Below are 23,401 nucleotides of genomic sequence, written 5' to 3' on the forward strand. Positions count from 1 at the left end.
AAGTCTGATGTACAGGTTGCTACTAATCTAGTAGTCAACTGAATAAGCAACACGCAGTAATCAAGCTCAATGAAATAGTTTTCGCACTCTGACCTGTGGCATGTATTATGAGCCGAGTTGTGTTCATGTTTAATTCGTTTCTAAATGGAATAAATTAAATGAATTATGCATTCAACGTTTTATTGTTTATAAATACGAAAATTACAATAAAATTTCTTATTTCTTCAAGTTTAAATTACGTTCAAAACTTTTTTAAAGTGTTATAGCAAGCATAATTAAGAATCTTTAACAAGTTTAAAAGAATTTAAGAGAATAATTTAACAGCAGTATAAATAGTACATCACATCTTTAGCTGCATCTTTCTCACTGAGATCCACTGGCATCCTTCGGCTCCTCGGCGATCTTTTCTTCGGATTGCTGTTTCTCTTCGACTGGTTCTGTTTCTTTTGATGCTTCAGTATCCTCAGTATCTTCAGTACGAGCTAGCTCAGGCTCTGCTTCCGCTGCCGCTTCCAGACTAGGTTCCTGTGTCTCGACGCCCTTCTCATTTGTCTCCACCCGGCCCTGTTCCTCATATGCAAGAGGAGGCTGCTCTTCTGATTCCGCTGCGACGGGAACATCAGGCTCGTCTGGCGTGGCCGTTTTTCGCTTCACATCCAAGATAATCTTCCCGTAGTTCTTTCTCTCGCATAGCTCGATCATACCCTCAGTGACCTGCAACATAGAATTACGCGTTAGACACCAGTTTTAGTGGTAACTCGCACTTGACAGCCCGTACAAAAAGGAACCTTACCTTTTCGAAAGGCAGAACTGAATGAATACGGGGTTCAATTTTCCCACTGGATCGTAGTTCAAATATCTCTGCGACTATGGCCTGCATCATTTCCTGTTCAGTTTGCAGCAACAGCCCAATATTTACGCCCGCCACAGTGTGGTTTTTGCTAATCAGCTCAGCTGACGACACCGTCTGGGTATCCCACGTTGGCCTGATCATGCCCCAGGCTTTAGTTTTGGGATACGAAGCAGTGCAGTTGGAACCTGTCAATATTCCAAGGATCAGTTACATGGAATCATTTGTCGGATCTCAAGTGCTATGGTAACAAGTCAACTTCACTGGTTTATAGCCTGAAAAGCACTCTCCCACACGCTCCGCCTCTGTTCTCACTATCAACCACCACCTCTGCCTGTATTTAGAAGTATGCTTCACAGAAACCCGTAAGTAATTTGAGCATAAAATACCAGAATTTTACGATTATAGGGAAGATCTGAGTGACTAAGGAGGTATCTATGTGGCAAAAATGTTTTGTCGCACAGAATGATCATTTCAGTATTCTAAGTTGTTAACATCTTAGGCTACAGTAATGTTTAATGTTTAACTCGTTTAAAATTATGCACAAGGAAGTTACGCCTGAATGAATTGGCGAAGAATATTGTCAGATATTTTGCTCTAATTTATATCCATCTCAGTTTCAGGCCTATTAAGCGATCCAGGTTCCAAAAAAAAGTTCTGCAGATTTGCACTTTCAAATCGGCAGAACATTTGCAGTGATAAGGTAAGTTGTGGGAGTAGTGACGTCTTGTTTCTAAATGCTAAGCGTATTTATCGAAATATTAAGCGAACTATATCTGAGCAAAAGCGTATGGCAGAGTAATTCACTAAATTTTGAATTAGTTTGCACTGCATTTCTCCTCATGTTTGGGAATGTACGCTCTAAGAGCGTCTCAAGTTTCAGGCTGTATCGATATGTGTTCTAGGAACACTAGTGATGTTTGCTTCATCGACATTGATACTGTTAAGACATCGGTTCCAGGTTCTAGATGTTTGGATAAAGTTTGTCTTAAGTCAGGTAACAAACTTTTTCGTGCTGTAATTTCCAATTGACAGCTTCGGACTTCACTGTGCTTTGAATCTTTGTTGCTGAATTTCATTGTAGGTGGTGGTTAGTGTTTAACGTCCCGTCGACAACGAGGTCATTAGAGACGGAACGCAAGCTCGAGTTAGGAAAGTATTGGGAAGGAAATCGGCCGTGCCCTTTCAAAGGAACCATCCCGGCATTTGCCTGATACGATTTAGGGAAATCACGGAAAACTTAATTCAGGATGGCCAGAGACGGGATTGAACCGTCGTCCTCCCGAATGCGAGTCCAGTGTGCTAACCACTGCGCCACATCGCTCTAATTCCATTGTAGGTCGACGGGTATTACAGTAGGTTGAGTGCTCAAGTTTTACACGGTCATCCTGTACTGAAATTTGAAGCGCCAATTGATTATAGACTAACACTGCTGAAGTTTCGATACTCTTAGTTTGACGAAAAGGTTTGACAGGTGGACAGACTAACAAAGTGGTGCTACAGGAGTTAGCTTTTTTACTTGATTTAGGTACACAAGCCTAGTCATTAAGTATTAACCATTGAAAGATACCTTCATGTTTGAAAATGTAGTCATTGATGCTATGGAAGTTTAGTATACATAGTGGGTCGTGAATTGTCATTTCATTACTTACCTATCAGGATCAACGTGCCACAACGTTTCAGCATTTTAAAGCACCTTTCAACGTCCGTTCCACCGTCGCTGTTTATGATGATATCTACTCCTTCAGGATATGTTTTGAGAATTTCTTGTACGTAATCTTCGCCGTGGCGGAAAACACGGTCCACTCCATGAGATTTTAGATCAGCGAACTTTGATTCTGAAGCGGTTCCCAGGAGTTTAACATTTTGTAGCGTCTGACTAAGCTGGGTAACAGCCGTTCCAACACCACCTGGATTCAGGTAACAATTTGTTTATTACCATAGCCATTAGCCTTAAAATTGTTTTGAATCTTACAAGTTGTGTGGTGCGAAGTTTAAGTGATTTTATGGAGACAGTTCACGGTTTCACAGCATTAAACAATCCAGGTGCTTAAGTGTTTACATTTACAAAAAGGCACTAAAGTTTCAGTTCCTCAAATCAAGATGTTACGTTAACTGTTTAGTATTTGAGCTTTATACCTGCAATGGACTGCATGAAAATTACGTCGTCTGCTTTGATGCAGCCCAGTTCGAACAAGCAGATGTTAGCTACCAAGTAGTTGAGACCAAGACCAATGGCATCCTGGAGGCTTATATCGGCTGGCACCAGAAAGCAGTTTTTCCGCGGGACGTGGACCATTCGTCTGAACAGGCCGCCTTGCATTTTCAAGCACAGCACCTTCTGCCCGGCCTGCAACAAACCGATTGCTCAACATCTACGTCGGAAATGTCACCGTTATTCTGCGAATTCAGTCAAACTCACCTTCAGGTCGGTAACAGCATTTCCGACACGCGTCACAACGCCGCAGCATTCACTGCCCATGACGACGGGGAATTTGTAATTTCTTATTATGCCCAAACGCAGGTAGTTGTCCGTGAAGTTCATACCGCAGTATTCTACTTCCACTTCGACGTAGTCGCTTTTAAGAGCATTGTTAAGGGGCGAATCTTCGACCTGTAAAAGTTTAAGTTTTGTCAACACGTCAAGCGTTTTGATACGATGAAGTGTTTTAAAGACGTATTGCCACTTTAGGAACAGTGACAGCTGTTACTTTTAGACTAAAACTGTAGCAACAGTCCGAAGCTATACGTAAGATAAGGCAAACTATTGGAATTTACATATAGGCGATGAAAATCAACCTGTAACACTGTATTAACAGGAGGTAATGTCACTGGTGACGAGTATGTGGAAGCAATGGTCTGGCAGCTTTGGAAATTCCCATTAATGTAAGGGAAGCTCATCGGAATTAATGAAGATTTACCTTTTATAAAAAATTGGCAGCACATCTAATTTGTATTAGTCGCGAACTGCGTTAAAGCACGAAGTGTTCGCAACCATTAGGTAAATGTTAACCTTATTTAGTTTGTAATTTAAAAGCTGTAACCTCTTCCAAAAAAATTTTGCTTAAATTGTTTCGAGTCAAAGTGAATAGAAGGTAATGTGGTCGAACAGCTCTTAAGTTGACTAACATTAAGTTTAGCAATGTTTCATAGAAACTTATAGGCTGTTTTCCAATTATGAAAAAATTGGACTGGCGTTTCCGCTTTCAGAGACAATATTCAAGACAATGGGACCGAAGGGCACCGTATTTTCGTAATTTTCATGTATGGCACGTGAAATTCTGTACAGATTTCCTTGTAACGCAATTTGACTCCACTGAAAAATTGCGTGGACTGTTCTGTTAGAATAATTTCTAGTCACTGAAGCGAGGAATACGTGCAACGAAAATTTATCGCTATCAGTGCTAGCAACGCGATGGCTGGACCACTCCTTTTAGTGTGAATATACGCGTTGATTCTATATTAAATTTATATGAAATTAGATTTTTATGTCTAGTCATTAGGGTCGAATGATCTATAGCCAGAGGCAACAGTACGTGTCATGTTTTAAACTTTGGAGCACACGCATTGTTGTAAAGTTATTGCCGAAACCGTAGTATGACTGGCATCGTGGTGGCTGGTATTCTACATTTTAATATGGAGATAAGTTGAGGTTAAGAAAAACATTTCCTTGCATATTAAGAGAGTCCTAAAGCTTATCTACACTATCTGCTATAGATTCTGAAGAACACGCTACGACCAGAACACCTGCGCTTTGTAGCGTCACGAAACAGTTAACAGGAGAAATGTCATACAATTTAACGAAAGACATTTATTGGTCGTGATTTTTTATCACTTCTAGTTCTGAAACTGGATGATGTAGATGATCCAACCTAAAGGAAAGCCGAGGGAGACTAAGAAGCGATTGGTTAAGTACGTCTAACCATACTTTTGGATGAACGCGGCCCATGCATGACTTCGTTTTATTCAGTTTAATTCTCTTGAAAATGTTTTTGCTGGAGAATTTCAGCAAACCGTGGGACGATTTGAGTTCTTAACAGCAAATATCAAGATGAGACTTCACAGTAGCTCCCTTACTGTATTTTAAGTTGTACGTTTTTCTATCATCCAGATGCTAGTTCGTAAAACTGACTTTCGTCATATTTACGAGCCGGATAGGTTAAGTTCAATATAATCCTTGAACTTCGGTGTTTGCGTTAACTGAAAATGTTTGCAAAGTGACGATGCAGAGTACAGTTGCAGACTCAATTTCCTATTCATTAATTTGGAAATAGCTTTACGGGTCGTTTGGGAGAGTATTCTGAAGCTGCAAACTGAGTTGCAATTACGGACAAATTTATCTCAGGTTATTCGAACATGTTTATGTTAGGATGACATTTAGCCACCACGGGAATAAAACTTGCTGCGAATATTTCTGAAGTGAATAAACTTTCACCAAATTTTAGTTTTTACACTAGAAATTTGATAATCTAAATTTTGGTACATTTCATGATTTACCTTTATCCTGTTGATTGCTCCATGCCCGTTAAGTGTAACTGAGGGCACCATATGGTTTTCTTCTGATTCTACATCCTGGAAGACAAAAAGGCCAAGTAAGTAGAGATTAATTTTGCTATGTAATATGTGTTTGGAGCTGTGAATGTCGACAGCCAGCTTTGTAATGGTTGAACGACAAATTCTGCATTCTTCACTTATTGCGGCTAGTTATGGATTGTATTAGTTACCAGTACTGCTAGCAATTAAAATGATAATATCTACCGAGAAAACTAAAGTGACCGACATTGTTATTCTTGTTAAGCACCCCATACATTTCAGAATATGGGGTCTACACATTGTTACTGCCAGTTAATTTCAGAAGTAAAATACAGTTCGCGTTTTCTGAAACATTTTATACTATGGAGGCTGAGACTAGTAATCTTAGCCACGATTAAAGATATATCCGAATGTTAGTAAAAGTTAAGCAGCATATGGAAGGCTATATAGGAATTTTATTAAGTCTTACTTTAAGAAAGTAAGAAAAATTACTCCAGTGAGACATTGACTTCAGTGACATATCGGGGGCAAATGTATCTCCTTTCAGGTTATTCCGCACTTTCAAGCCCCTACAGTTACTGGATATTGTCAACTCACAAAAATGTTTTCATGTTTAGGGTTATTTGACAGTAACTATCCTACTGTTGAGTTAAGCTTTCATACCGACAGTCTAAAGAGTCGGTAACAACCGAGTCCGATAAGGTAAGAATTAAGTCTACCTATTCTAAATCGGTAGATAGGTTATGTAGCAGTTGGCGAGTTTTATTGAACTTATTACACGAAATTAGTGGTATTTAATTTCCATCTTACCACAAGGGGTGCAGTGAACTGAAGCGGAAACATATCCATGGCCGAATGTTACCAGCTGCGAACAAAAAAAAGAATTTAGAACTAGATGAACACATTTTTACCTGAGATTTTTCATGAAGACATAAAATTTCCGTGTTTAAGACTTCTGAACTATGTAGAAACAAATTGAGCTGGCTTACTTTACGTGGAACTGCGATCAATATTTTTCGAAAAAACCCACGAAATTCATTTACATCACTTCCACTGAATGGCTTGTACACTTTAATGTACGTCTTAAGCGTAGTCAGAATGCTACGTCTGGACAAGAGTGTCTAACACCATTCAAGCTTCTTACTCCAACCCAGGACAAGTATAGACTATGAACACAGTCCACAAACGTCTACAGTTACGTCAATATACATACTTACATAACCTCACAGGACTCCAAGATGCAACTAATGATACGGAGCCCTGTGCGCTCTCTTATAAGAACGTGGTCTGTGGGCGTGTCGGGAATGCGGCCACTACCAGAACGTATTGGCCGGAAGGTTGTCATGTGACGGCGACGCCAGGCATTCCGTCAAAACACAACAGGTGTCGCCCCCCAGACAGCACAACGGCCGCAATTGCCCGCGTTGCACTCACATGTAGCGGCTGCCGACAACGGGTTGCTGTGGGCCTTCAGTCTGTCCCGGCCAAGGGATAACATGGGTGAAGTATTCTGTCTTCTTGTGATTACGCTGTCAATGTTGCCGACTCTTTTTCTTTCCTCTGGGATGTTTTCATATACTACTCGTATTTCGAATTTTATTTTTCTCCCCCGAGTGAATCATAGTAACAATTGACTATTTATGCCTCTATACACTGTTTATATTTCAAGACATTTTATAAAAAAATCTTTAACGCTGTTGTGGGGTGCTATTATCTTCCGTTAAGTGCGGTACAGGCCTTTCGGCATCGTGAAATGTCCGTGATACGTTCATTACGTTCTGATAACGCGATTAGTGTCTGCTTATTATTCAGTAACTTTTACAAAACTTAAGATTAAAGACGGGGTGAATCGAATGGATTCACAGGACATATTTCATCATTTGTGATTTCCTCTAGGGCTTTACAAAACTTTTCGATAACCTCCCTGATTTCGTCACACTGAATTCCAATACTAATTCAGTACTTTGTCTCGATTAGTACATGTACAGCATGTCTGAGGCTGCGATTACACATGAACAGGAGTTTTTGGCATTGGAAATGAGGTCTTGGCATGTCTTTTAAACTAAGACATTTTACAGATAAAGAGGTTCAGTTCTGCAGTTTCGTACAGGCAATGTACGTGTGTCGGATTCGAAGGTATGTTTAAAAGTTTGAATGTTTCGGCAATTCCAGTTTCATGTAACCGGTTTAATTCAGAAGTGGTGCAGATAATGCACACTTACGTGGTTGACACTTATATACGTATTAGAGTACTCTTGATCTCGTCGAACTAAAAAAAAATCTAATTTTAATTGAGGTGCATTAAACTTGAAATTTGTAACTTACATAACTGTTTCAGGTGTAGAAAAAATCATTTTTCAAAATACAAAAGCTGTATCACGCAAACATGTATTTCATACTGTGCAGAAACTTAATTTTTGCTCATTTTTTTGTATGGAGAACGAAAGGATTCGTTCTGTCAAAGTAGTTACTAAAGTTTTTCTCTACTGAATCGAATATCTTTAAGGAATCGAGAACTTCGTTCAAACAAAGGCTACATGGCTTTTCAAATGGTCACACAAACTCTGCAGTGGCTTTACAAAGTCGCAAGTAATTAATAGCCCATAAACGGCTAGTGAGCCGACGGACTCATTACAGAATTCAGCTATAAGGAGTACTTGACGCAACACATTTCGTAGTCTAGAATAAAGTAGATCAGAGGCTGAACTATAGGTCTGGAGCTATTGTGCACTTTAGCTTTAATTTCTTAGCAAACCTGCCGAACTACGTCAATAAGTTACAACCTGGAAGTATTTTACTCTCATTTTTGTGATGATTCGATACCGCGCATGTGACATGTTTTCGGAATCTTTCCGAGATGTAGAACTGTAGAAACCCTTCCTATTAAAAAAAGTAGAAAATCATTCCTCCTTTCCGTACTGTCATCAGACCATCGCATTTTCATGTAGAGGCGAGTTCAGCTATTTGTCGGAGTGTTCCAGCTGTTTCAGGCATCTGTAACAACTTAAAATTGTCATGGGACGTGACCTGAACCCGGACCTCCTTCCTTTAGCAGGCAGTGCGCTACAGGACTTAAAAACCGAATACGAATGACGCGTCCATTGATATTCAGCTTGTCGCTGGCCACTGCGGTGTCATAGGTGTGCATCGTGAGAGCCTCTGCACCTTAGCACATAAGGTGTGGAGCAATATTCTGTTTTGAATCTGTTCCTCAGGTGTTCGGATAGTGCAGGTGATAGCCCACTGTGGCTTCGACTCCCGATCTGGCACACCGTCGTAGCTTGCCACACACGTTCGTTCATTTGGAAACGAACACGAAATTTTATAAGTGGCCCATTATGTGGAGTAACATCAAATGCTGATTCATGTTCGCAGCACTGGATTGAAACAGCTGTTGGCTCCTAATTGGGCAATTTCTGTTAATTTTGATACCTGATTTGACATCAACGTAATATTTTTGAAAGATGTAAAAAAAATTGATACACACTTCACTATGTATGTAATTTACTGAAGACTTACGTAAAGGACAGCTTATCTTCCTCATAAGCTGCATAAAAGGTTAGTTACCGACTAAGGTGGAAACAGTCGTCGCTCTGACAACTGCTGCGATATTTTTGTTTATATGCGAATTCACAACCTCCGAATATTTCGTAAAAAATCGTTTTACTCCCGTAGGCTGTATATTTACATCATTTATTTGCTGTGCTGTTGGCCAATTTCGACTAAGACGTCATCAATCACATATAAACGAAGAGTTTGCGCCAACTGACACGAAATATGGCAAACCCATCACTTTATCACGTGAAGCCACTCAACAGTATGCTTCGTCTCTAATACAAATGAAAGGACAATGTGTAAATCAGAACTATGAAGTGTAAATTGACGAACATTTCGTCTATTGGCTACAGAAATACATTATAAGCGAACCACACATGTAACAAGTGTTATCACTAGTGGATTGTGGTTCGCACGTACATGGTTCTGTAGGGAATCACACACATCAAATAGAACATACTGTTGTTCACGCGTGGCTTCAGATGTGGATTAATAATTTGATTTGTATGCCAAATCTCTTGAGTGGTGCGTACTGTTAACGTATATGTGCTTGATAAGGAGTAAGTGTAACTTGGCGGATAGCACAGCAAATAAGGTCTATGTACAGCCTTCAACGAACAAAATTTCCTTTTACGAAATATTGAGATATTCTTCTGTTTAGACATAGGCTGGAAAAAACTATCACACTGACAGGACAATTTAAATTTCCTCCGAATGCGATACAGCAACATATCGCTTAATATTTAGTTATCTTAACGTGAGCAAGTGAGATGACGTGAATACAGTGAAGCGCCCAGTCCGCTCTTAGTTATGATTAAGGGCTAAACTGTTTGCGGTTACGTGCATTTTAAATGAAAATGTGGTATGTGCTGAGAACGCTCTAAATTCGCTGTGATGTGTTTTTGTTTACCTGTCTGCCCTCGGCTTAATGAGTGGTCAAATGAAAAGTTACCCAAAGTGGAATCAAATTCCCTTTAACGGAAGCTAACATTTTTCGCGACGAACAACGTTTCAAATTAGCCCTGCAGCAGCAGTTTCATTAAAGCGTGCGCTCCTGCAGTTCCTTTCTCTGGGAAGAATTCACTAGCTGTTTACCCACTTTTTGCAATACTTTACAGAAGAGCGTTTAGAGACATGGTTTCTGGAGCTGGGAAAACAGTACGTTGGCACCACCACCACCGACCGACATTTTTGGTCGGTCTGTCGGTTGGGTATGAGCACAGGACAGGTCGACCCCCTTCACCACTGTTCAATCTTACAGATCGTGCCCTGTGTAGCGCTGTCGTGCCAACCACCAGACAAATTTGTCTCGTATAACTGAGCAGGATTAAATGTTTAATATGCACACGAGTGAGAGGCGGGTATAACTGAGTTTCTGGAGAAATTTAGAAACTGCAGATCTTTGTGGGACACGCCGTGTGAGTGTACCAATGTAGATGGAAGAAATGAAGCACTTGTTTCATTAAGGAATCCATGAGTTACATGTGGCACAGAGAAAAAGGTATATATTTTACGAATACGTCCGTCGGCCTTTTGTATCTCGTTTTAAGGTTTTGTTTCTGATCTAAAAACTGAAATAGATCACTTTAATTCCATTATCCTTACGTATAGGACATAAAACCTAAAAACCGAAATATAGACAGTAGTTACTTTTGTTCGTGGACTACACTCGATTCTTTTTTGGAAGTTGTGAAAGAATCCAGCCTATTTCCAAGCCTTCTGCTATGAAGAATGTCTAGATGTTTGTTTCAACCGTTAGTAAATGCTTCATTTTTTATCTGCTGTATTAGGTGCACGCAACCACTGTTTGTAGTCTTTCTTCTAATTTGAACTGAACTTGTTAAACTTCCAGGGGACATTTTTGTTCCACATAAGTAAATTAACGTTTACACGAACATCGTATTTCATTTATTTTGCTTTACCATGAAGTATTTCCTCTGGCATCTGTAAATCACGTTGGTTTCAGTTCTCGTTTTCTATTATACTTCGGAGATACAAACTAAATTTGACCCCGCAACTACTGCAAGTAGTTAGAAGGCGTAATGTAGGTGACCTGCCTCTTCTTGCAGATTACAGCCCCTCTCGCAGCTGCATTCTTTCTCGTTTAGTATCGTTCGAAACCCCCCCCCCCCCCCCCCCCCCCCCGAACAATGGACCTTGCCGTTGGTGGAGAGGCTTGCGTATCTCAGCGATACAGATGGCCGTACCGTAGGTGCACCCACAACGGAGGGGTATCTGTTGAGAGGCCAGACAAACATGTGGTTCCTGAAGAAGGGCAGCAGCCTTTTCAATAGTTGCAGGGGCAACAGTCTGGATGATTGACTGATCTGGCCTTGTAACAATAACCAAAACGGCCTTGCTGTGCTGGTACTGCGAACGGCTGAAAGCAAGGGGAAACTACAGCCGTAATTTTTCACGAGGGCATGCAGCTTTACTGTATGGTCAAATGATAGCGTCCTATTGGGTAAAATATTCCGGAGGTAAAATAGTCCTCCATTCGGATCTCCGGGCGGGGACTACTCAAGAGGACGTCGTTATCAGGAGAAAGAAAACTGGCATTCTACGGATCGGAGCGTGGAATGTCAGATCCCTTAATCGGGCAGGTAGGTTAGAAAATTTAAAAAGGGAAATGGATAGGTTAGTTATATATAGTGGGAATTAGTGAAGTTCGGTGACAGGAGGAAAAAGACTTCTGGTCAGGTGAATACAGGGTTCTAAATACAAAATCAAATAGGGGTAATGCAGGAGTAGATTTAATAATGAATAAAAAGATAGGTGTTCGGGTAAGCTACTACAAACAGCATAGTGAACGCATTATTGTGGCTAAGGTAGACACGAAGCCCATGCCTACTACAGTAGTACAAGTTTATGTGCCAACTAGCTCTGCACAGGATGAAGAAATTGATGAAATGTAGGATGAGGTAAAAGAAATTATTCAGGTAGTGAAAGGAGATGAAAATTTAAGTCATGGGTGACTGGAATTTGAGAGTAGGAAAATGGAGAGAAGGAAACATAGTAGGTGAATATGGATTGAGGTTAAGAATTGAAAGAGGAAGCCGCCTGGTAGAATTTTGCACAGAGCATAACTTAAAAACTTGGTTCAAGAATCACGAAAGAAGGTTGTATACATGGAAGAATCCTGGAGATACTAGTAGGTATCAGATAGATTATATAATGGTAAGACAGATTTAGGAACCAGGTTTTAAATTGTAAGACATTTCCAGGGGCAGATGTGGACTCTGACCACAATCTATTGGTTAGGAACTGTAGATTAAAGCTGAAGAAACTGCAAAAAGGTGGGAATTTAAGGAGATGGGACCTGGATAAACTGAAAGAACCAGAGGTTATACAGAGTTTCAGGGAGAGCATAAGGGAGCAATTGACAGGAATTGGGGAAAGAAATACAGTAAAGGAAGAATGGGTAGCTCTGAGGGATGAAGTAGTGAAGGCAGCAGAGGATCAAGTAGGTAAGAAGACGAGGGCTAGTAGAAATCCTTGGGTAACAGCAGAAATATTGAATTTAATTGATGAAAGGAGAAAATATAAAAATGCAGTCAATGAAACAGGCAAAAAAGAATACAAACGTATCAAAAATGAGAACAGGAAGTGCAAAATCGCTAAGCAGGGATCGCTAGAGGACAAATGTAAGGATGTAGAGGCTTATCTCACTAGGGGCAAAATATACTGCCTACAGGAAAATTAGACCTTTGGAGAAAAGAGAGCCACTTGTATGAACATCAAGGGCTCAGATGGAAACGCAGTTCTAAGCAAAGAAGGGAAAGCAGAAAAGCGGATGCAGTATATAGAGGGTCTATATAAGGGCGATGTACGTGAGGACCATATTATAGAAAAGGAAGAGGATGTAGATGAAGATGAAATGGGAGATAAGATACTGCGTGATGAGTTTGACAGAGCTCTGAAAGACCTAAGTCGAAACAAGGCCCCGGGAGTAGAAAACATTCCATTAGTACTACTGACGGCCTTGGGAGAGCCAGTCCTGACAAAACAATACTATCTGGTGTGCAAGATGTATGAGACAGGGGAAATACCCTCAGACTTCAAGAAGAATATAGTAATTCCAATCCCAAAGAAAGCAGGTGTTGACAGATGTGAAAATTACCGAACTATCAGTTCAATAAGTCATGGCTGCAAAATACTAACACGAATTCTTTACAGACGAATGGAAACACTTGTAGATGCCGACCTCGGGGAAGATCAGTTTGGGTTCCGTAGAAATGTTGGAACACGTGAGGCAGTACTGACCTTACGACTTATCTTAGAAGAAAGGTTAAGGAAAGGCAAACCTACGTTTCTAGCATTTGTAGACTTAGAGAAAGCTTTTGACAATGTTGACTGGAATACTCTTTAAAATTCTAAAGGTGGCAGGGGTAAAATACAGGGAGCGAAAGGCTATTTACAATTTGTACAGAAACCAGATGGCAGTTAGGAGTCGAGGGACATGAAAGGGAAGCAGTGGTTGGGAAGGGCGTGAGACAGGGTCGTAGCCTCTCCCCAATGTTATTCAATCTGTATATTGAGCAAGCAGTAAAGGAAACAAAAGAAAAATTTGGTGTAGGTATTAAAATCCATGGAGAAGAAATAAACTTTGAGGTTTACTGATGACATTGTAATTCTGTCAGACAGCAAAGGACTTGGAAGAGCAGTTGAACGGAATGGACAGTGTCTTGAAAGTAAGATATAAGATGATCAACAAAAGCAAAACGAGGATAATGGAATGTAGTCAAATTAAGTCGGGCGATGCTGAGGGAATTAGATTAGGAAATGACACTTAAAGTAGTAAAGGAGTTTTACTATTTGGGGAGCAAAATAACTGATGGTGGTCGAAGTAGACAGGATATAAAATGTAGACCAGCAATGGCAAGGAAAGCGTTTCTGAAGAAAAATTTAACATCGAGTATAGATTTGTCAGGAAGTCGTTTCTGAAAGTATTTGTATGGAGTGTAGCCATGTATGGAAGTGAAACATGGACGATAAATAGTTTGGACAAGAAGAGAATAGAAGCTTTCGAAATGTGGTGCTACAGAATGCTGAAGATTAGATGGGTAGATCACATAACTAATGAGGTATTGAATGGAATTAGGGAGAAGAGAAGTTTGTGGCACAACTTGACAGGAAGGGACCGGTTGGTAGGACATGTTTTGAGGCATCAGGGGATCACAAATTTAGCTTTGGAGGACAGTGTGGAGGGTAAAAATCGTAGAGAGACGAAGATATGAATACACTAAGCAGTTTCAGAAGGATGTAGGTTGCAGTAAGTACTGGGAGATGAGGAATCTTGCACAGGGTAGAGTAGCATGGAGAGCCGCATCAAACCAGTCTCACGACTGAAGACCACAACAACATCGTTCGAAGTTCAGCAATTCCGAAAATCAGGTTTCATCTATTCTTACAGAATAGCGAAAATAATCCCCCACCTTCAGTAACAGCGCGTCGATGTATTTATTTGCGTTGGCCACTTCTTTGCCTGCAGCTTTTCTGATTTTTTGGCCTTATTAGTTCTAAAACAGCCAAAGCAAATTCAAGTTACCTTCCATTAGGAATGTGTGTGCACTCAACGACTGTTAAGACTTTAAAGTGATAGAGCCCAGCAGTCAGTAGTCCTTTTCTTTCAGGTTTTACTAGGCAAATCTAGATTTCGGCTAGTGCCTAGCCATTATTAGTGCACTATTTCATAGTATCAATGCGTGTCGTAATACGTAAATCTCCAGTTTTTCGGGTTTGTCACAGATCGTTCAAGACTACTCATATTCAATTCTGCCTAAACCCAAGCCACATGTCGTCGAACATAACCTCAGGTGGGGCAACCACAGCGATGATTATTCATGTTGGGTATTAACAGCTTCAGCTGTATTTGGTCCTTTATTACCATATCACTACCGGTTTCGTGGCGCTAAAAGCCACATCTTTAGGTGAACATACGATTAAAATATTACAGCGGAAAAGCTCGGAATCTTTTTTCCCAACAGTCGTAAGTCAAAACAACACACTTCTGAAAGCCGGTATGTTATTTAAAAACTGCGAGATTCCAGTGTAGTGCGTGGGTCAAGAACAAAGCGTACCACAGTGACTGCTGCTCCGATCCATACGGAACTGCGTACAGGGGATGCGGACCAATTTCGTGTCAGCCTACACGCGTCCCGACCGACTGCATTCGGCGATTGCAGGGCCACCCTGTTGTGATGTGTTTAAGTTCAATGAGTTTGTTCTACGAAATCTCGCCTGGTTTTTAAAAAATTGACTTTTCCTTGACTGTTTTTGAGGTAACAAGCTCAAAAAGTAGAGAAAGCTTTGGACAAACAAGTCGTTAATACAAGGAAAGAATTTACACACATGATACTTAATCAACTTGGCGCTACCAATTTTCGTAATTATAAACCCCAGAATGGGCGAACAATGCATTTCGGAGCTGGTGAACATCAACAAACCGTTCTTCACGAAAGTGAATATTCATGAGTCTGTAACGTGCAAGAAGAGGGTGTTGGTTACCCCACGAATTCTAGCCAATGGCAGAAGAGGACCTCTGTTTCAGTGCTCTTGTGTTCCCATAATTATTGCTTAAAATGATTCCTGATACCTGCAAATTGTTTTGCAGTCGACTAAGTAAATACTTCATGCTAAAGCAATATAAATAAAAGACGTTCATGTAAACGTTATTATAAAAGATGACCTGTAAGTTTCAGAAACTCATTTCAAATTAGACTACATAGGATGCTGGCGCACATCTAATAAATACATCAGATACATGAGAAATCAAGCATTTAGCAACTGTCAAAACGGCAAAAACTAGTCCCACATTTTGCTCTTCATAGCAGAGGATCTGCATATAGACTTGACTTTAACAACTCACGAAACAGTGAAGGAATTACATTTATCAATTAACGTTCACTGAATGTAGTATTTCGATTTTTAGATATGGTTTCCTGTAAATATCGGAAGTAAAACCTAAAAACAGAAATACAGAAAGTCGACGAACTTTTTTCTACGTACTACACTAAACCATTATGAATTCGTTAAAAATGCAAAGTGCTTCATTTCTTGCTATATTGCTATGCAAGCACGTGTCCCACAAATATCAGCAGGCTTTAAATTTCTCTCGAAATTCTGCCCTTAAAGTCGAATCTGCCGCGCACTTTTAATGTATATTAGAACCGCATTTACGTAGTGACAAAAATTTTCGTCGGGCGGTTGATACATCACTACATACGTACAGTTTGTTGGTTGAAGTGGTGGGGTGGTCGGTCAAGTCTACACAAGTTTGTCGGTCGATTGTTTGCTGCGTGTTTAGGGCAGTTAAGGAGCCTTCCTGGCATTTAACTTATCGAACTACGAAAACAAGGGACAGAGCAACTGTTCTCCCGAATATGAGGCCAGTGTATTAACAGCTGCACTGCCTGATTTGGTTAATCCATATTGTATAACGTTCCTAGATACATGTTTTTGCAGGTGACTTGTAGTACAAAACTTTCGTTCTTCACTGCCTTGAAAATAACCACTGATGAACTCGTGAAGGTATAGCTGTTCCTCTTGCACTGCATTCCCGCATATTCAAGCATGCTTGTCACTCCAGCTCAAAAACTGAATCAGCAGATAGTACTGTTACGCATTTTACACATTTACACAATTTTTTTACAGAAGCAATGAATTACGACCATGTATTCAATGCGACGAGGTGTTGTAGTTATCTCCTTTTGTTACTACCAACTACTGTCCTCTAATCTTTGTAGTATGCCTTTACTAACATCTTAGCTAAGGCGGGATACGCTTTCGTCTCCTACTGGCTTAGAACACCACTTATTGCCGGAATCCTGTAGTGCGCTCACAGCAGAGCTCCTAGCCATTTAAGAGCCCTCCATTTTGTTTCTCAGGCCTCCCTTCATTGTGTTTTAATGTGTACCGACTAAATGAGCAGCCTTTAGGCTATCGATCGATGCCGCTCTCTTCACCCTTCGGTCTCTATCCATGACCACCCCTCTGCCATTGGCCTGCCGCCTGCTTAGTTGCCTTTGGGTCCCAAGTCACGTGGGCATTCCATGGAATAAACTGACTGACCGTTTGGCTAGAGAAGCAGATACTTACCCATTTCCCTTTCCTGTTTTCAGCTACGGATACGCGGATCTCCGCCAAATCTCTTTGCCCGAAAGTGGAATGATATCTGGTGCACTACTGTCCACACTAATAAACTCCGTAGAATCAGAACGTGTCCTGCGGTTTGCTCTCCCGTCAGCTCCTCTCGTTGGGAGTCCACTATCTTATGCCGTCTACGCATTAGTCATACCTGGCTCACTCACTGTTTCCTCTTCCGTAACAAACCACCCCGACAATGTGTGTTGTGGAACCAGACTGATGGTATCCCATATATAGGTGGAATGTCCCCTTCTTTTGGCCCTTCGTACGAAGTATAGTCCTAGATTCCTTAAAATTTAATGTTAGCAGACGATTCTCGGATGGTTGAAGTGGTCCTGTTTCCTCCTGGAAAATGGGTTTTATATTCCAGTACAAGGATGTGCTTTACTCCTGGAGCTCCCAGGTAGATGCTATTTTCCTTGACTTCCGTTCGATACAGTTCCGCACTGTCGCCTGATAAAGTATGAGCCTACGGAATATCAGACCAGCTGTGTGGCTGGATTGAAGAGTTTTTAGCAAACAGAACACAGCATGTTGTTACCAATGGAGAGACGTCTACAGACGTTAAAGTAACCTCTGGCGTGCCACAGGGGAGTGTTATGGGACCATTGCTTTTCACAATATATATAAATGACCTAGTAGATAGTGTCGGGAATTCCATGCGGCTTTTCGCGGATAGTGCTGTAGTAATCAGAGAAGTTACAGTATTAGAAAATTGTAGCGAAATGCAGGAAGATCTGCAGCGGATAGGCACTTTGTGCAGGGAGTGGCAACTGACCTTTAACATAGACAAATGTAATGTATTGCGAATACATAGAAAGGATCCTTTATTGTATGATTATATGATAGCGGAACAAACACTGGTAGCAGTTACTTCTGTAAAATATCTGGGAGTATGCGTGCGGAACGATTTGAAGTGGAATGATCATATAAAATTAATTGTTGGTAAGGCGGGTACCAGATTGAGATTCATTGGGAGAGTCCTTAGAAAATCTAGCCCATCAACAAAGTTGACTTACAAAACTCGTTCGACCTGTATTTGAGTATTGCTCATCAGTGTGGGATCCGTACCAGATCGGGTTGACGCAGGAGATAGAGAAGATCCAAAGAAGAGCGGCGCGTTTCGTCACAGGTTTGGTAACCGTGATAGCGTTACGGAGATGTTTAGCAAACTCAAGTGGCAGACTCTGCAAGAGAGGCGCTCTGCATCGCGGTGTAGCTTGCTGTCCAGGTTTCGAGAGGGTGCGTTTTTGGATGAGGTATCGAATATATTGCTTCCCCCTACTTATAACTCCCGGGGAGATAACGAATGTAAAATTAGAGATTCGAGCGCGCACGGAGGCTTTCAGACAGTCGTTCTTCCAGCGAACCATACGCCACTGGAAGAGGAAAGGGAGGTAATGACAGTGACACGTAAAGTGCCCTCCGCCACACACCGTTGGGTGGCTTGCGGAGAATAAATGTAAATGTAGATGTAGCAGGGGTAGGGTGGTTGTTGTTGTTGGGGCCTCTCTTCATGACCACTCGCCCTTGCAAAGACAGCTCTCTTACCTGTTTCCCCAGTTTCTAGGTTTAGGCTACCCTTCTCTACCTTCTCCTCTGCTTTGTAGCTTCCTCGTTTTGTGCTTTGACTGCTCTCCACTTTTAGCGGACCCCCCCCTCTCTTTGGACTCGCGGGACTGGTCATCTCGCCGTTTATTCCCATAACCCCTGTCAGTCAACGTCTTAGCTGCCTTTTTAAACATATTTTAATACTTATTTTAATTTCTGTTGTAAAATTTCATTCCTTGATACATAATGCTGTTTCTTGACTCTTGTTCGGTTTTTATTGACCTATGTACTGCCAAACTTTTTCTCCTTTCTGCGTGTGTAACCGCTCAATGTCATTCAATACGATCACGACGACACCCCTCGATCGACGTTAACACTCGTGGTGTCACTCGCCTTCATACATGGCAGTGGACGTTTGAAAATTCGTGACGCTAGCTCAATGGTCCTCAATTGATTTAAATGTATTTCCCGGCTGACTCTTAATTCAATTACTGCCACAGGGGTGAGGAGAAAGAACACATCCTGGTGGTACTAGCATTATGCGTATTTAGATATTCGATTAGTCTGAATGGTTTGCAATGTTCCAGCGGTTCTATTCGAACTACATGCTGATGTACCGACAACGACCATTTTCGCAGATAAACATGCAAGTACGTAATGGATGTTCAGTTTCTCTATATAGTTCGTCACACGCATGCATTATACATCCGCTGTAAGAACAATTTTATTAATGTTCCGCTCACACGCGTTTCACCATTTTATAAAAAAGAATTACGTAAACTATAGCTTTCCGTTGCACACAACTTTCGTGGTTTCCACAACCATAATAGTTTCCCAAGAGTATTTTTCCCAGCTAACACAAAGTTCAATTATGTTGTCGGATTCATTTCCGCTCCAGCCGACAATAAACGCCTGTGCTCACTTCGTCACTCGTAATGTATTTTAAACGTGCTTGAATAGTCTTTAATCTCCTTAACGATTTTCGCAGTCGCTTACCACTTTTTCATCGACTAGCCCGATCGCGATAACTGAAGGTAGAGCGCTCAATAATGTTACATGTTCTTTTACATGTATTGAAAAACAAACGCGCACCTACCTTTGTCCCGCTTGGTCTTTGCTACTTTGCTCTTTATTACTTTTCATTATATTGCTTCTTAGTAATACTGTTGTCCGCTGCTCGTGGTCTCGCGGTAGCGTTCTCGCCTCCCGAGCACGTGGTCCTGGGTTCGATTCCCGGCGGGATCAGGAATTTTTCCTGCCTCGAGATGACTGGGTGTTGTTGTGTACTCCTCATCATCATTCATTCCCATTACGGTCGGAGGAAGGCAATGGCAAACCACCTCCACTAGGACCTTGCCTAGTAAAGCGGTGCGAGTCTCCCGCATGTTTCCCCTACGCTCTGTAAAGAAGCATAGGACTTCATTTCCATTTTTTTTCAGTAATACTGTGCAGTTACTAAAGTTTCGTATTACTCCCCTTTTTTTAATTCTTCCAAAATAGTCTATTCATCCCACATTTTAATTAACATGATGCTAATTGACACGCCTGCCCGCGAAGTAACGTTATACTGGCTTCTGTCACATCGCTGTGTGAACTATTAGCGAAGTATGAAGAAACAAGCAATCTTGGTTGCAGTGTTAAAATTTATTCCCCAATGAAGCGTTTCAACTTTTAGGCATCTTCGGATTGGCCTATGGAAGAAATACAAAAATTTCATTATAATGTCGTGAACTCGTTCAGTAAGTAGATTAGCAAGAAAATATTAAACAACTTAGTGATATTTGGTAGGGATGGGTACGTGGGATACCTCACACAAAATATCTCAGCAGGTAAATGCTCTCTTAAAGCTTTAAAAACATTGCGCGCTGTCTTACACAACAGAAAACTGAAAGGTATTTTTTTAAAAAAATTGACAAGGGGCAATTATCTGCTGGGATATTTTATACGCCGTACCCCATGTTCCCATTGTTACCAAATATTAGTAAGTTTAATATTCATCTTGGTAATCTAATCTCGCTAAATGGTGTGACGCCACTGTTGTGAAATGTTTTCTTCCGTTGGACAATCCGAAGACGCCTAAATAAAAGTGAAATGTCAGTGGGAGGGAATAAAAAATCTTAAGACTGTAACGAAGACGGCTTGTTTCTTCATATCACACGCACTGGTTGCTCTACCACTCCCGTTATGACCTGGAAAAAGTATTAGTGAAGATACAAATCACTTGGTAGGGGGAAACCACAGCTGTGAGGATACATTTCAGTTAGTGAAGACAGCAGGAGCTGCTCAGAATGGTTAATAACTCACGATTAGTTAAATGGCAGTCAAATCTTCAGTTAAAACTGTTGACCTTCAACTTCATAACGTCCTCAAAACTCCGTAAGGCTAATTAAAGTACCCTATCTTCCAGTACCGAAGTGTATCCGGCCACTGCCTCAGTTATTCCACGTATGTCCTGGTGACGTCCATCTGGTCATATCATTCAATAGTGTTACGTAGATTATGGCGCCAGTTTTGTACTAAGACATCGTACTCGAAGACTTCTCTTAGTTGCGCTTAAGACTCCATAATGAGTAAGCTGAAGATGTTTCTGTCGAATCTAGTCGTCATTAATAAATTCTCAGCTGTTGAGATTTTCGTCAGTTGGCGTAATTGCAAAAGTATTCTATAATTTTCCCTTATAGGTAACAAGATTGGTAGATGAACTCACTTAGTGCAATAAGGACGCCAATTTTTTTTTAAGTATCCCTTTATAGTGGGTCCGGCCATTACTTTGATATTCTTATGGGCCTCTTCTCCATTTCAAAAACTGTCCGTTTTGTGCCTTCGATCCGCCGAAGCTAATCCCATAGATAAGAACTGAGTTACTTAGGCATCGTACGTCAAAGGACATAGGCTGTTACAAACTAACGCTAAACCTAAGAGCATAACAAGCTGATGACATTCCTTTTCCCAGTATCTTCGTGTTCATTCCATATTAGATGACAATGTTCATCCGACCAAAAACTTTGAATGTTACCCAATCTGTGTATTAATGTCTGTTAAATGTGACAGCCCTTTCTCTACTCTGAAGTAAATAATGTCAGATTTATGTTCGGCGTTAATTTACAACACTGCAAAATCGCAATCACAAGCTATGCTAGACAGGTCAGACAGATGTGAGGGCAACTGACGTTACTGCATTTAAGAGCTTGCTTACTCGCCGTCACTCATCACAAAGAAAAACCTGATGTGTGAGCGCAGCCGCGGGAAACGGCTACTTTCTTAGAAATATTTTACTGTTTTTCCCATAAATATCTTGGCGTAGTTGCTTTAAAACAAAAGTGTAACTTTTTGAACCCCCGTAGCGATATTTACCACTTGTGCTACGCTAAAGTGCTCAATGTTTAGGAAGTTACTTATTTTAACCTCAACACCTATGTTAATATTCATGTCCCCACATCTTACGCATGTCGATACGTCCCACACACTTCAGCAATAATCTAAGATGGGTCGCAAGAGTAAGGAATCTCCTTTGTAGATAAATTAAATTTTCCCAGTAACAATGAACCAAGTATACCACCTGCTTTACCTATGAGCTTGGGAAATCATATTTTGATTCTATAGATTGTTGGTGACAGGTATTTATTTACCGATCCCAGCTGCTGCTACTAGTTAGCATGTTAGAATTTTTTTTCGAGGGGCACGTTTTACATTTATGAAAATTCAAAGCAAGTGGCTGAGTTTTGTATACATTTGAAATCTTAATGTCTAATTTAATATTTCTGCAGTTTTTTCCAGACGATACTTCATTGTAGACGACTGCGTCTCGAAGTGTCTTACATTACTATTACGTCTGCCAGGCCACAACATGCTTCCCTAACGTATACATGAAGTAATTTCATCTGTCGACAATCTCCGTCCAAGAAATCATGCTAAGTCTTCCATAGCTACAAATCCTCAATTCAGTCACAAATCTCGATTGGTACCTGTTACGACCGTAGTTTCGTTGGTAAGCGTTAACTGTTCAGTCAAAAGGTTTCCGGAAGTCAAGAAATAATGCATCTCTGATTGCTTTGATGCATGTCTTTCAGGATTTTAAATGAGAAAAGTGATACTTAGGTTTTAAATAGCTAATTTTTCCGGGATTCGAGCTGGTTGATATTAAGGGTACTTTGTTAGAGTACAGATTATGATCCAACACTTCAGTAATTCTAGACGGATGTGACATGTCATTCATTCATACTAGTGGGCACAGCTATGTTACAGGAATCTGCGGTATATTATGATCAAAAGAGGGAATGACTACCACATTCTGAATAGAATCGGATACAGATTCCACCAGGACTTGAAATTTTATTCAAATTTAACGACTTCAGCAATTTGTAAACCCAGATTTGCAGAAACACTACACTATACTGTTCTGACAAATGGCTGCAAATAATTGCTGTGTAAATTTCCTTTGCGTCTATGGTCGTAGACTGTCAACATTACCAGTTTCGGTCTATAATGACCATCCTCAGGTCTGCAGCAAAATTTGGGAAAACATACACCAGCAAATTGACTATTATGATGATGCTGTCATTTATATATATTTGACGATGCTGGTGCTGATTTTGTAATTTACATGTGACGATACCACTATGGCTGCAGTACATAAGGACATTGTCATAAAAACAATCAGGCAGTAGTAGCCGACCGCGACAGACGCAGCAACAGATAAGTAAACCGCTTTTGTGACATTTACGAGTTCCTAACCAGGAGCGAGTTTTATATCGTCTGTGTGCTTTA

General features: G+C 40.7%; 1 protein-coding gene across 1 annotated transcript in view; it reads right to left on the reverse strand.

Annotated features, from left to right (window-relative positions):
- Positions 1-363: 363 nt before the first annotated feature.
- The window catches only part of LOC124795691 (synaptic vesicle membrane protein VAT-1 homolog), a 71,746-nt gene continuing 48,708 nt past the window's right edge, over positions 364-23,401 (reverse strand). Inside the window, exons 4-9 of the mRNA XM_047259772.1 lie at positions 5,348-5,422; positions 3,273-3,464; positions 2,990-3,200; positions 2,503-2,760; positions 794-1,038; positions 364-714 (exon numbers count right to left, since the gene is read on the reverse strand). Of these exons, the coding sequence (XP_047115728.1) occupies positions 364-714; positions 794-1,038; positions 2,503-2,760; positions 2,990-3,200; positions 3,273-3,464; positions 5,348-5,422 (1,332 nt within the window). The remainder of the gene's footprint in view (positions 715-793; positions 1,039-2,502; positions 2,761-2,989; positions 3,201-3,272; positions 3,465-5,347; positions 5,423-23,401) is intronic.

This window comes from Schistocerca piceifrons, chromosome 4 (genome assembly GCF_021461385.2).
Source record: "Schistocerca piceifrons isolate TAMUIC-IGC-003096 chromosome 4, iqSchPice1.1, whole genome shotgun sequence".
NCBI lineage: Eukaryota > Metazoa > Arthropoda > Insecta > Orthoptera > Acrididae > Schistocerca > Schistocerca piceifrons.